This window comes from Pteropus medius, unplaced genomic scaffold (assembly GCF_902729225.1).
Source record: "Pteropus medius unplaced genomic scaffold, Ma_sr-lr_union100, whole genome shotgun sequence".
Classification (NCBI taxonomy): Eukaryota; Metazoa; Chordata; class Mammalia; order Chiroptera; family Pteropodidae; genus Pteropus; species Pteropus medius.
In genome coordinates, this window is record NW_024351730.1 from 29776557 (window position 1) to 29791973 (window position 15417).

The following is a 15417-nucleotide window of genomic DNA, read 5'->3' on the forward strand; positions in this document are numbered from 1 at the left end:
AAACTCTTTAGAAAAAGCAGAGACTGGGTTATCTCTAAAAGAACCTACAAGACTCTCATTTCTCACCCTGGATCATGAGTCCCTAGGGGAAGGGACTCTGTTTGCTTTTTTAAAAGTTATTATCCATAAGAAATGGGATGGTTAATTTTATGTGCCCACTTGGCTGTGTTATGGTGCCCAGATATTTGGTCAAATATTGACCTGGATGTTTCTGTGAGGATATTATGGATGATTTTAACATGTACTTTGAATAAATCGAATTGCCTGCAATAATGTGGGTGGGCCACGTTCTATCAGTTGAAGGCCTGAATAAAACAAAAGACTGAATTCCTCCAAGCAAGAAAGAATTAAAGCAGCAAATGACCTTCAAACTTGAACTGCAGCATCAGCTGTTTTCCGAGTCTCTAGCCTGCTGGCCTACCCTGCATATTTTGGACTTGCCAGCTTCCATAATCGCATGAGTCAATTCCTTAAAGTAAGCTATACACACACACATGTATATACATACACGTTATTGGAATATATACATATATATACACACACACATATATATATACACACACACATATATATGTTTATCTCACAATACAATATGAAATGAAAGAGGAGTATTTAAAACTAAAAATAAATGGTAGTGGAATGAATAACAAGTTTTAACTTCTTTTCTTTAGTGATCTTTTAGAAATGTTATCTATATCGATATATACACACACACACTATTGGTTTTGTTTCTCTGGAAAACTGCTTAATACAGGTAATATTACCTAGTAGATGGTGAATAAATTCATTCATTCCACAAATATTTGTTTAATGATAAATCAATCAATACATTCTATATATATATACTTAATTTTTATAGATCTACATTTCTGAACACTTCTAAATTCATTATAATATTTGATCTTTGGAACGATTTTTACTTATTTACTTTGTTTCATCTGATTTTGGGGTGGGTCAGAGAGAAAATGTTTTAGATTAAAAAAAATCGTTTGTTTCCCAACACGGGCTATTAAAGGTGTAAAAGTGACTTTCAAGTTTAAATAGTGCAATCAATTACTATAATCGCTTCAGGCCTTAAAACAATTTTATGTGAAGCTGCTGTTCTTTATAGAAATTGTAATTGACAGTAAAGTGACTATAAAATGAAAGCTGCCAAGAAATATGAGAATAATAAGAGAGGCATCCCATGAGCTTCCCTGCAGTGCTGGTAGAACTGCATTGTCATTGTCTGTCTCAGCAAACTAAACAGTAAATCTTAACATTGGCTTTTCCTTCTCCGTCTCACTCTCCTTGATCGCTCATGTTTGCTTACTGAGATCACCTCCCAAGTAAAATACCTGACCACAAGTCCTTGTCTTAGGCTTTACTTTGGATGACCCCACCTCTGCCACCTAAACATAAGAAGGAGTTGAACTTAACGAACACATTGGTCATTCTATATCCTGTTTCTAGACTCTCTAATCAAAAACCTGATTGTTACCTTACTTGGTGAAGCGGGCCTGAATCGGTAATCGTTAACTCTGGCTAAGGGAGTAAATTCATAACTTTGGGATGAAGAAATAATACTTTTATGCAAGTTATATAGTTTTTACTATAACTTGTTTTTTTTTTTTTTTAAAGATGTTTAAATGCTTAGAGAACTTGATATACTAAATTTGTTTGTGACTTATTAGATGTATAAGAGGTTTTTTAATGAAATGTGTTTAGGAAGAATCTGTTAAACATGCAGTTTTTCCTTATTAAGTTTGGAGTGCTGCAGAATCAGATAAGCTAGATTTGTTATTGTCCTTTGAAAAGTCTATGGGTATCTAAATAAATACATAAGTTGCATGTAATAAAATAACCTAAAAAAAAACAATTCAGAAACTAATGGACTATGATCAAATATGTGAAAATAAGGAAAGAACAAATTCAACTTAAATTAACTTGTCATAAAACCTATAGCATTTAATAGTAATAAAAGGGAAGATTAAATATTTAAGTACCTAAATTGCTCTAGGGCTTTCCAACCCGTAAGTTTTTAAAATTGAGAATGGTATAAAATTAAAAAAGAACAAGAGAGGAGTCTTGGAAACAAACCCAAATATCTGACCTAGGGGTGGAGTGAGAATGGGAATTTGCACGTTATGTTTTTCTAAGGCATATAATACATGAACCAGTCATCAGTAACATTTTCTATAAGGTCACCAAGGATATGTATAGTTGAAACTAGTTATTCATCCTGGATTACACAATGTAATTACCAGGATTCTTACAAGTGGAAGAGGGAGGCAGAAGAGAGTCACAAAGAGATGTGACTATGGAAGGTCAGAGCGATGCATTGTGAGGACTTGACCTGTCACTGCTAGCTTTGAAGATGGAAAGAGGCCTTGAACTAAGGAATGTGGGTGGTCTCTAGAAGCTTAAAAAGGCAAGGAAATAGATTCTCATCTAAAGCTTCAAGAAAAGAAGAGCCTGCCACCTTGATTTTAGCTCAGTGAGACCTGTGTTGGACTTCTAATCTATACAACTACAGAATAATAAATTTGTGTTGTTCAAGCCCCCTTCCACCCTACCCTTCGGCTCCCAAAGAAACTAATTATTCATTCCACTGCTATTTAAATTTAGTTTTAAACATTCCGCCTTTCATTTTGTATTGTCTGATAAACAGATGGGTGCTTATGTTAGTTTTGTTGGCAGTCAAAATTCTGGTTAGAAGGATAATTCTGGTTAGAAGAGACTAATCATCCATGAGGTGATTCAACAGGTTGATTCAACACATTGGAATTTTTTAAAAAGAAAGAAAAAGAAAATGGGCACACTACAGAACTGACAAGCCCTGAACACATAATTTTTACAACAGAACTTGGAAATTCCCATTCTCATGGAGATGAAGTGAACCACAAGGGTGAAACTAAGACAAAATTAAAATAATAAGTTGCAGATAGTAAATATATTTGATTGTTTAAATACCAATAGAAACGTGTGGACTCAAAAAGTCTCAATGACGACGCTACAGGTGAGAGCTTCCTTTAAGGAAGTTTAAGGAAACCTTAATAATAATGCATTTAATATTCACGAAAATATAACTGAGAACGTTCCTTTCTTCACATAACCATGCCCCCAGTCTTCATATAACCATTCACCATCAGTAAGGGCTCACTAGAGATAATTTTTAAAAGACTTTTTAAAGTTAGCAGACAATACGTTTGCAGGTTTAAAACATCATTAAATTTTTCTGTATATACAAAATCAAAATACCTAAGCTAGTTTCAAACTTGAATGTTCTTTTTCTGTCATTAAGGAAACAACTGAGTGGCTACTGTGGGCCAGAAAATATGCTAAGCACAGGGAATACAAAGATGATTAAGATATTGTACTTTTTTCTTACCGGCTTAAAGTGAAGTTAGAAAGATATATATAGATACAATTATGTGTATCTATACACATAATTGCAAGATGCATTGTAAGTGTCATGGTAAATGTCTAAACAGCTATAGGAGCAAAGAAATATAATTAGAGCTACTTGAATGATAGGAGAGGTATTGGAACTGATGTTTGAGCTGGGTCTTAGTAAATGTGCAAGTTTGCCGTATAGAAAAGAGAGTTAGAATAGGCCAAGTAGAGAGCAGAAGGAGCAGCACCAAAGGTACAGAAGCAAAAGGTAAAAGAGGCTGTATGTTCAGACTTCTCAACCATTATATGGGTGGAAAACAGAATTTATGGAGAGAATGACAAGAGCTGAGGTGGAAGAAATAGGCAGGTGCCAAGTTATGGAGGACCTGTGTGCCTATAAGAAAGGGGAAGCCATTTAAGACTTTTAAGCAAAGTCAGGCAGAATAATTAGGAGAGGATGATGATTATTATTAATATACAAGTGAAAATTATACCTTGAATTTATTAAATGGCAGCGAAGACAGGAAAAAAAAAAAACCAGACAGGACAAGACTTTGATCATGATTGAATCTACATGCCGAGGGAAAAAATTGTGTTTGTACCTGATGATCTCTTTTCTTCAAGGTCAACTTTTTTGGTGTTAGGGAGACTGAAAGGACAAATAAAAATAGGAGGTGTAAACAACACAATGAAGAAAAATAAGCCTTCCGAATGTAAGGATCTATAGGCTTAAGCTTTATTAAAAGCATAATCAGGTGATGTTGAGGTTATAAAAATTGCTTTTATTTCAAATGTGAAAATGTAAAAACTACTTACATATAAAATTTAAGGGTATTCAAACATCCAAACTTTAAGTTCTAGCTTTAGCTCCTTATAAACGTAATCCAATTTAATTCAGACAATATTCATAGAGGCATAAATATAGAGAGGATTATATTTCTAAAAATTAAGATACAGGAGAAAATAATACATTCTGTCACTGATAAAAGGACAGAACTGTAGAGGTCAGTGCTACAGACTTCCTAACACTCTCTCCATTCCAAAAGATTACTAGCAGATAATTACAGGAATCTTATTGATGTTGCCAGTCACTGGGAGAATGGTCATGTGTCCCATTCCTAACCAATAAGACATAAGGAAATACCAGGCAAGGTTTGCTGGAGAGGCTCTGTGAAAGGGTTCAAGTCTATGAAGGAGACACAGAAAAATTGCTCATCTATTTGCTCCAGATGCTTCCAAGTCTGAATGGAATAGCTACACCTATCATGCTACCAGCTTGAGAATGAAGCCAATACTAAAGGTAGCAGAGCAGAGATGGAAAGAACCTGGTTCCCTGCTGACATATGAGCTGTGGAGCCTACCCCGTTTGAACTTCTTGTTATTTGTGATTATGAATGTCCTTATTGTTTAAGCCATATGAATCTGGGTTTTCTGTTACTTGCACCCAGAAGCTTCCCAACAAAAACAAGAACTGAAGGTAGAACAAAAATAAACATTAACAGATGGTAATAATATACTGCATTAAATTTTTCCTCTTGGCAAATCAATTTCAGTTATATGAGAAGAGAAGCAGCAGCTGAATCTAGCTCACTGTTAAGGTGCAAAGAGATGGTCTTCTTCTATAAACAATTTGAAGGTTGTGGAGGAAAGAATCTGACAGCCTTCTAGTAACTGTTTTTTAAAATAAAAACAACTAAGCACTTTCTTAAAACTAATAATATATCCTTCACTTACTTGCATCCTGGCTGTATTGGGAGCATTCATATACATTTTAAATAAGCTTAAATAAAAATAGTACATGCAAAGTACAGGCATAGTGTTTGGCATAAGGTATTATTATTTGTAGTGGTCTACTTAGAGAAAACAATACACTGTGCTATATAGCACTGAGAGTGTCCCGGTGCCTCCAAAGTTCCCACGAGGTGATTTGTAATGTATCTGCTTGCTTTCCTGCAGCTTGATTTTTGCTTTCCTTTTATCAATACACTTGAAAATTCAATCTCAGGGCTAGCATATGCCTTTCATTTTCAAGTGCACACGGCAACTTTGGCATTTCTAATAACAAAAAATCCATAAGAGAAAGCTGGCAAGCCCAGTGAACTTCCTGGGCGAAGAGGTTTTTCTGTCATAGCTGGCAAGGTTTGATCATCCACCATCTTCAGAGTTTGACCATTGAGTTGGACCGATCTGCAAAATGGAAAGATGTCCAAGTTAGTGAAGTTTTGCATGCTCTACCTTCTCTATAAAAGTTGCAAGATCTTTTTAAGACCAAAAAAATGTTTTGTAGCAGCTAATATTACATAACTATATTCAACACTATATCAGTTAGGCATTTGACTTAGATGATCTTTAAACTACTTTGGTAGAGTCGAATAGTTTTGACAGGGACCATATGGCCTGCAAAGCCTGAAATATTTACTATCTGGCCCTTTACAGAAAAGGGAATACATGTAATCTATACTAGGCAATAGAATGGAAGAATAAAAAGGATAAATATGACATAACTTCTGGATTTGTGGCAATTTTATTTGATAGCAAATAGTTGAAAACATTTTTATATAAAGCAAATATATAGAATAAAATGTAAATTTTACAAACTTAAAAAATGACAGTCAATGAAATTTCCTACTTGTAACTATGGCCATAATCTTCTAACTCCCCTTCCCCAGGAGATATGCATTCATTTTCTTATATTGTTAAGATATTTTGGTAGAATGTATACTGCAGTGGTGAAATAGAAATGATTTTGTTTGGTTAAACTATAGATTCCAAAAATTTTGTTTTATTTATTTATTTTTTTGCATTTCATTATTGGAATTCAAATTCAAAACTAAGTCAAAAAATGGAAGAAAATGTTAAGCACAAATGTTATTTCTTATGCACATTTATTATTTTTAAATCAGATGATGCATGTTCACAGCAACAAATGCAATATAAACAAGAGCTCATGAAGAAAGCTTTAGTTTCCTTTTGGTTCTACAGTTACTTCTATAATTTTAAATTATGGAATTTAAATTATGGAATAGAGATATAAATGTTTATATCTCTATTATCTTTTTCTCAAATGCTTTTAACATTGTGAAAAAAAGTTAGCACTTTTTTATTGTTGAAAATTTAGAAGATTAGTTAAAGTCAGAGTTATATGTATGTCATATATGTAATTCATGTAATATATGTAGAACACTTAAAATGGTGCGTTGCATGTAGCAAGCACTGCAAAAGTGTTATCACCATTATTATTCAGAAATAAACATAACAAAAGCAACCTGTTAAATTATTATAACTATTTTTAATATTTTGATGTATATTCCTTCATCTCTTTTCTATGCATGCATAATACATATGTATTTTAATTTAAACAAAATGGGTATATTATACATAGTCTCTTAAACTAGATTCTTTTTCCCTTATCACATCTAAATATTTGCTCACAGCATTACATCATTTTAAAGGCTGCACAGGATTCCATTGTGTGAGTATACTAGTTATTTACTTATGTTATGGCCTAATGTTACATATTTGGTCATTTCTAATTTAGCATTATTATAAAATTTCTATTTTTAAATATCTCTTATACTTTATCTTCATTAAATATCAGTCAGCAGAAAAACTGGGTTCCATTTAACCTTGATTAGAGGTCCAGTTCTAGGCTTTGTACCTTAAAACATCAATAAGATGCCCACGTTTGTGCTGGCAGGTAACAGCCTGCATTGCGTTTGTACTTAATCCACATGCACCAGGGTTTGCTTTCATGCCTGTATCACATCAGTTTTTAGATGAGCTCGAGGAGGAAATGCCATGACCATCACCAGGAAACCACAAACAGAAATAGGTTTTGAAAACATCTCTACATGACAGTAAGAGCTATTATACATGACATTGAGGATCATTAACAAGGGTACACCAAAATGTTTCAGAAGTACTTTTGAAGAGGCTACAGAGTTTAAATGTAAATCTAATCATTGTAAATTAATTCTGCTGTGGGTTAAGATGCCTAAACATGGGCAAAATACTAATACCATCGGGCTATATTGTTTAATCAGCTATAAATACAGCTAAAGGATGCTACCAGTGTACGGAGTGTAAGCTTAAAGCATGCTGATTATTTCTGTATCAGAGTGGGCAATAAGGTTAGGGTTTTACTTGAGGGTAGTATCTTGTTTCATATTTAGGTTTTACTTGAGGGTAGTATCTTGTTTCATATTTTGAAGTAAGCAACATGATGATGAAGAAATAGAAGACATGCTTGTGAAGTTTCAGATGAAATAGAGCTGGAAGACAATCCAATTGTTTTCAAATAGTTGAGAATTATTCTGGAGAAAATGAGTTATCTGGCATTGTTTCAGATTAAGAGTAGCAAACTCAAATACCCACAAAGGCCAAGGAAGTTACATATGCAAGTGCAGTAGGACAGGCATAAGATAACAGGGTCACATAGGGACAAAAGAGAAGTAAAAAGCTGAATGACCTGTCTAAAGTACACAATCCCAATTCAGCTCCATCTAGTTGAGGAAACAAGCCCAGAGTTGCTAGAGTACCCATTTTTAAAGAAAAGCTAGAAACCCAGATATTTTAGTAATTTTCAACTGTTAAATGTTGACAACTAATTAAAAATAAAAATGTCAATCTCTCCTACTGGAAAAAGAAAAAAAAAAAATCCTCTAAACCAACTTGTCCACAGGCATGAGGTATAGTTTCCAACCTCTGCCCTAGAGAACAAAAGTAAGAGCAGCAGAGAAAAGGCACAGAGAGCCTCACTTTATCCTTGCCAGAAATAACAGCCACCAAAGAGGCTGGAAGCTCCAACAGAGGAGGAATTAAACAGAGCTCAATGTCCTCACCACCTATCTAAGGTTAGACTAAAATGATCTCTTAAGACACTTCCAACTCTATAGTGATTATTCAATTACTTCAGAAAAGCTTTTCTCTTATGAGCATTGGACACAAATATGCTAAAAATACCCATTTCAAAAAGAGTCAGAACCCAAATAGAGGAAAGTATCTGTTACCCAGATATGTATTATTTACGACAAGAGGAAAAAGGTTTAAACAGTAGAAAAAATGGGTGAGTAAGCCAAGGTATTTCATAAAACATGCAGTTCTATTAATGTCTATAATGTCTATATATGGAGAGACACTTGGGAAAATTTGTGGGTTCCCTCTCCCTTTTTTCCATGAGAAGTTTTATGATTATAGTTATAGTAAAATAAAGCATAGGGAAAAATAAAGGAATGGTATCCAGTGTTAATAATGCTTTTCTATGGGGGGCAGGACTTTGGAGAAAGCATGCTTACTGTCCTCTTTCAGGTTATGATGCTAATTGTCACTGAACATATCACTCATATAATACTTACGAAGATGGGAGGAGATGGTGAGAATTTTGTAAACTCTTAATTTTTTATGTTCCAAAGTGAGAATAGTCATGATGAAGAGAGCACCTTCTAACACATATTGGACAAAAATCTGACAATGTTTGTGTGCCTAACTCATCAAGGCTCATAGTCATTCTTGGATATTCTGTTGAATATGATCTTTTATAAGACATGGCTTTTAAAACCAAAATGCGTTTGAACCAACTTTAAATGATCCACATAAAAGGTACATTTCTGGCCATTTTTTTTCTTCCTCTAACTAATGAAAACTACTTTAATCTATAAGAGAATCATACCAAGCTCACATAGTATAATATTTTACACCAACCCCCATGCCTTTAATAGCAATTATATATAGGTATATTTTGCTTTAGTGACAGTGTTACCAAGAATTATAAATCTTTTTAGAGCAAATAATCTAAATGCATTGAGTGGGTCTCGATATATCAAGTCTTTTTGAAATGCAAACTATTCCTTAGGTAACTGCTAGTTTGTGTTCATATCCTTCTGCTTTGGACTTTCAGAGTAAGTTAAAGCTGTATTAATAAGTATTCATATATAAACTTCCTGAATATTAAGAATTGTCAGATTTCAAATAATTGACTTGCTTTTTCTCCCTGTCAACACTCTCTATTCTGATAAACACCAAGACATTTGGTGTTTATGAAAGTTTGAAATGAACAAGAAAAATTACTCACTTGGAAAATAATCCATCAGGTCCTGAAGGTTTTACAAGGTATTTGTCCACTTGTTTGTCAAATAAATAATATGGTAACTGCAAGCGCTTGGTGACATTATGGAGGTTTAAGGCATACAGAGTTAAATCTCCTTCTTTATACCTTGGGCTAAAAGCAAATAGTCTAATTCAATAAAAATATTTATTAAATTTAAGCAATTAAAAATTTGATTACAAATATAACTATGGATACTGAGTATCTATAATGATGATGGGCCCTCTTTTTATCCTTCCTTTTTATCCTTATATTTATGATAATATAAGAATACTGATGTGGTCCTTTTTGAAAACATGATTTTGCTCTCCACACCACCATTTTCCAGGCTAGAGCACTCTGAGACCTTTGTCGCTTTGCCAAGCAGAGTTGCTAGGAAGCTAGTCAGCCCATCATGTTCAACAAAGAAAGGTTAAATGGTAAAAAGTGCACTTTGTGGGTTCATGTGAATTCAAATTATAAACAGTATAAACAGGGGCTTTTTCTAGTCCTTTGAAAAGAGTGAAGCAAACAAGAAAAATAAATCTATTGATACTTTTCAGAATTTGTCCATCCAAACTATTCCTCCACTTCTTCCTGGTGGGGCCCTCGCTATCCAGAGTTCCAATTCACCAGAAATTGGATAAGGTAGGTGGCTATTTTAGCTAGAATTAGTATTTTACTATCATCCTACCAGAACACTGGACTACAAAAAGTCTATGGCTAGAAATTGGGTTGAAACTTTTGAGAATAAGATTATTGTTCTTCTTTTAATTCTTCTTCCTTATTAAATTTATCAGATTTGATACAAGGGCATAAGTATATTTATATAATTATTCATTCATATAAATATCTATATTCACTCAGTCATTTAATGAAGTAATTGTTCATATTAAAATACATTTGTACTATTCCTTTTTTATTGAAATTCAGAGTGTATTTCTATTATAGATTATGACAATTAAAATCATTGTAAAAATATTTGCCGGACTGCAAATGCTAATATTTAAGCTGTTTATTTTTTAGTTAGACTTTGGCACCATATCGCTATGAATATGGAATGAATATGGACATAAAAAACAATGACATAGCTTAGACCCCTTGGATAGATGGAGGAAAACAGGGCATTAGAGTAGGAAGTTATGTGCTTACTAATTAAAACTTGTTGGGTGGTAAAGAGTGTGTTGCATACTTACTGGTTGATGTTTGTGCAGTGAAGGTATACTCGAAGTTTGCTCCTGTCTGGACCTTTCACACTTGCCATTAATACATTGGTGCCCACCAGTTTTTTGAACAGAAGAGAGAGCCAATAATCCTAGTTGTGGTGGTTGGAAAGGGGAGGGACAAAAATAGATCTTTACTTAATTCTTTATTTAACAAAAACAATGTGAAGCAAATAGCTATTCTACAAAGACTATGATTGTTATTCTAGAGGTATTTAAATAAGATTCATCTTTTGGTTCGTGTTACCCATGAATCCTAGGGCAATATCTTGTATGTTGCTTTTTATCACTGGAGGACTATGTTTCCACAATTCAGATGTCCATGCCTGCTAGGGGATGTAACTCAAGAATACAATTCATGGTTCAGAGTTAGTTTAAATATTTTTTGCTGTCTGACATCCAAGAATTCAAAGCAAAGCTCAAAGCAGAACTTTTAGATACATACATACATACAACTTTTTAAAATAAAAGTTCTATCTGTTTAAGAGATTAAAATATTTTTCTTTAAAAGCTTATAACCCCCTAATAAAGTAATAGATCAGGCAACAATCATCTCTAGTAGCTATTGAGGTCAAAAAAAGAAGGACAACCAGATATTACATGTCTCTTGATGGAAGCATATAACATTACCAGTTAGTAAAGAATTCTTGCAAAACAAAACAAAACAAAATCTGAATAAGGTCATTCCCCTAGTTCTAACTACCAGTTTACAAGAAATACAGGGGGCAGCGGAACATGTTAATAATACTACATGTGAATAATAAATTTAGCAAAATCCAGAATGTGAGAAATATTAAAACAAATTACCTGGTTTCTTTAATAAACTCCAAAGGAGAAAAAAAAAGGGAGAGGGAGAACTTAAAGATTAATACACTTTTTTATATCAACCAAATGCAATATGTAGACCTTGTGGACTTGAAAACACTATTAAAAACATTTGAGACAATAAGGAAAATGTGAAACGATGACTAAATAATTGATGATATTGTAGAATTATTGTTAATATTTTAAGTTCTGATAATGATATTTTGTTATGGTTTTACAAAGAAGATACATAATGAAATATGTGTGGATGAAGTGATATATCTGAGATTTGCTTGAAAGTAATCCAGTAAGTGGGAGGTGAGGAGTGGGTAAGATTATAGATTAAACAAGATTGGAGATTCATATGCTTTCTCTCTACTTTGAAATTGTCCATAATAAGTTTTAAAATAACTAACTCAACATATACTCCAACTTTTCCTTCTTGAGTTGAGGGAAAGTTAGGCCTAACAGGTCAAACAGCTTTTGTTTCTCTGCTTAAATTCAAATTTTCACTTGAGACAAGAGTGGATTCAATGAAATGTTTTCAAAGAAGACATAACTTTGGCATGGTTCAGTGACTGGAAGGGTAGAAAGCATACAGACTGTGGAGCCAGTAGTAATATAGGACAACTGTGTGACCTCCAACAAGTCACGTGTCTTCATCTCAATTTGAACTTCCTCATCTGAAAAATGGATCTAAGTTATTTGCCTTGCCACCTTCCAGGATTGTTACGCAAATCGAATAAGAAAACAGACACGTAAAATGGATTTGAGGCAGATTCCCTTGGATCCTCCAGGTGTCAAGCGTACCATTTATTCTTGCAAGCTTTTCTAGCTGACTGTGAACCTTGAGGAAGAAGTATATTTAGCCCATATACAAATGGTTCTTAAGCTAAAGATTTATGTGTGGGCACTGAGGAGATTTAAATAACACAACAAATAGCTGGCACTAATTTACAAAGGATGACAGGATAAGCGGGCTAATTTCTACACAGTGTACTCAATGTGAATTTTGTAGAAACTACTTATTTATCTTCCTTGTTAAAGGTCCAATTAAGAAAGGGCCAGCAACAGATTTTGGATATTTCTCTAATGAAATTATATTTGGTTTAACTTTATAAATGGTTCATAATATATTCAAGAAAGAGATTCCACTTTGTACAAAGGCATTTTTAAGAGAATTTTCTAAAAGTTATGAACAGTGTGCTCCATGAGCTTGGACCACTATAGATTAAAACCATTTTGTTGGGAAATCTATCTACAAACCACAAAAGCCTAGTTTATATTTTGATATGTACTTTCTGCAAACTTTCTTAGCTTTTCTATAATATTCCTAATTTCCTTAAGAATTATCTTTAGAAAACAGATATCCTCAAATGACATTTTAGACTATAACAATCAAGGTTTTTAAGTTTCTCGCAGCTCTATTATCTATCTATCTATCTATCTATCTATTTATCTAATCTTTCAGGTGGCTATTTAGACAGAAAGGCTATATTTCTTAATTTAGCACCAGACTCAGTAAAAGGTAGGGTGAAAATGAGATATTATTCAAGTATCTTGAAGATTATTAACAAAATAGCCAATTTTTAGGGTGAGATTTTTGTACAAATACATGGTACTAGCATATATTAAAGTTAGCTAAATTATGATTTCGTGACATAAAAAAGTATTAAAGCTCTGGATACTGTAGGCAATTTTAACTTTGATTTACACTGTAAAACATTTTTTTGATCCAAGTTTGATATCTTGTAAAACTGGAGTCATAAAATTTCAAATGACACCTTGACCCAAACGGTCCACACTAAAAAACTTTATTCTTGGGTCTCAATTTCTTCTCTTGAGACACAAAAATGTTCGAATGGATGATCTGTAAGGTTTTCTCCAATTCATCTTTCCATGACTTGGTTACTTATTGAGAAAATTGAATTTATTGAGAGGCTTGACTGTTCGTAGGGAGTTAATACAAGGGGCCCTCAACCTATTCTAATCTACTCACAGCAGTAGGAAAATAATGGTCACTTACAGGTAAGGGTTCAAAGTTTTCATCCACTAAATGGTAGTTTCCAGCTCCAAAGAACACTTGCCTCATCACCACTTCTATGCCCATTCTGGCCGAAAGGCCCAATTTATCCAGCCACCTAAGAGAGTGAAACCAAGCGTTCTTCAGATTTAGAAAACAAAATAAATCAATCTAATTATATATTATTCTGATTTATTCATCTATGTGGGGGGAATTAACAAGAAACCAGAAAAGTGGTATTAATTGTAAACAAGTCATTCAAATGAAATGGAAACTATTCTTCCCTTCACATATCCCCACACTTCTGCAAGATAACAAACCCTAGATTGTTAATATGCCATGGAAATCCCCTTCAGGGTAAGACAATATCTGCAATTAGACAGTTATTCCTTGCCTTTTGGGGTATTCCTCCTCCACCCCATCTCCATGTGAGATCTAAAGACTACAAAGTTGCTGGTAGTCAGCAGTAGTAGAACATGAAATAAGTAGAATCATACCTAAACATTTATGGACACCTCTTGTCCCCCATCTTTAGTTAATGGTAAAATAAACATCTCCATTCTTTTCTCCTCATGCCTCTCTCTGTATGCTTTATTCTGGGCTTATAAGAATGAGGGTAGAAGAGGAAAGAGAATAAGTCTCTATGTGAGGATATGGAACTAGAGATTAAGTGTGTTAATGGAGTCGTAATGGAAACCTTTAAATTCATTGGTAGCCCCTCATATTTCAGGCTCTAAACTTCTTGGGAATTCATAAATACTGGGCTTCTTGGGAATTTATAAATACTGGGTAGGTACATGTATTATATGTGTCCTTCTCAGAGACAAGGTTCTAGATGCATTCTTTTACAATGTACTTTCTCTCTCTCTCTCTTTTTTTCTCTCTTTCTGTCTCTCTCTCTCTCTTTTTTTTCCCAATGTACTTCTTTAGAAGAGGAATTCTTGGCATGTTTCTGGGCCATAATTAAGGAATAAAACTTCTAAAGCAATTCATTCATACAATGATTAATTTGGGACACATGTTAAAGGTATCCAACAAGTTTTAGGAAGTCATTTTCTTGCAAAATCTAGAACGAATTTTGAGGCTCAGAAACCATCTTTAATAAGAGTTTTGGTTGCTGAACTAGCTCAACCAAATAGAATAAGAGCATGCTGCATCTGGTCCCTGAGGTGAATGCTACTTCACTCACATAAAGCCTGCTGCAAAGGTGTTGGACAGCAAGGGCGCTCCACCCCCATATGCAGAGCTTGTTTCTCCTAACCACACCTTCTTGTGGGGTCTGGTCTCCTCAACAACCTATGGAAGAGGAAAGTCTCCATGGTAACTGCAAACAAAGTGACTGATTACGGTGTTGAAGATTAATGACATTCAAAACTTTGTATTCCCAGATCCATCTGTCCGATATAGTTACAAAATATATTCACAGTCATTTAGTTCTTGGGCACTTTACTTTTATTGGAATACTAGGTGTGAAAGGAATGTAAATAATCTCATTCTTATGGCCTCTGAAAGTTAATTCTGCCAAAAGGTTATTAGAAATATTTTTAATTTCTAATCAACATACATGGATAAGACCTAATACTAAGGGGGGCAGCGGCGAATAAGACCTACTGCCTGTTCTCTAAAATTAGAAAAATGCATAAATGTTTTATATTTTTTGTTCTAAATTATATATATATATAATTTATACATATATATTATATACACATAATATATATAAATTATATATATAAATTACATATATGTATATATGTGTATATATGTGTATGTGTATATATTATATGTGTATACACATATATATGCATATAATATATATAAATTATATATATAAATTACATATGCATACATATGTGTGTGTATATATATATATATATATAATTTGGCTAAACTACAGAATAAAGACTCTGGTT

The 15417-nt window shown here is 33.5% G+C and overlaps 1 protein-coding gene across 1 annotated transcript in view; it reads right to left on the reverse strand.

The window, feature by feature from the left end:
- Positions 1 to 4064: 4064 nt before the first annotated feature.
- Positions 4065 to 15417, reverse strand: part of HPSE (heparanase) — a 33425-nt gene continuing 22072 nt past the window's right edge. The window contains exons 8-12 of the mRNA XM_039845617.1: positions 14697 to 14803; positions 13511 to 13625; positions 10654 to 10772; positions 9446 to 9592; positions 4065 to 5562 (exon numbers count right to left, since the gene is read on the reverse strand). Coding sequence (XP_039701551.1) covers positions 5403 to 5562; positions 9446 to 9592; positions 10654 to 10772; positions 13511 to 13625; positions 14697 to 14803 — 648 coding nt within the window. The 3' untranslated portion in view covers positions 4065 to 5402. The remainder of the gene's footprint in view (positions 5563 to 9445; positions 9593 to 10653; positions 10773 to 13510; positions 13626 to 14696; positions 14804 to 15417) is intronic.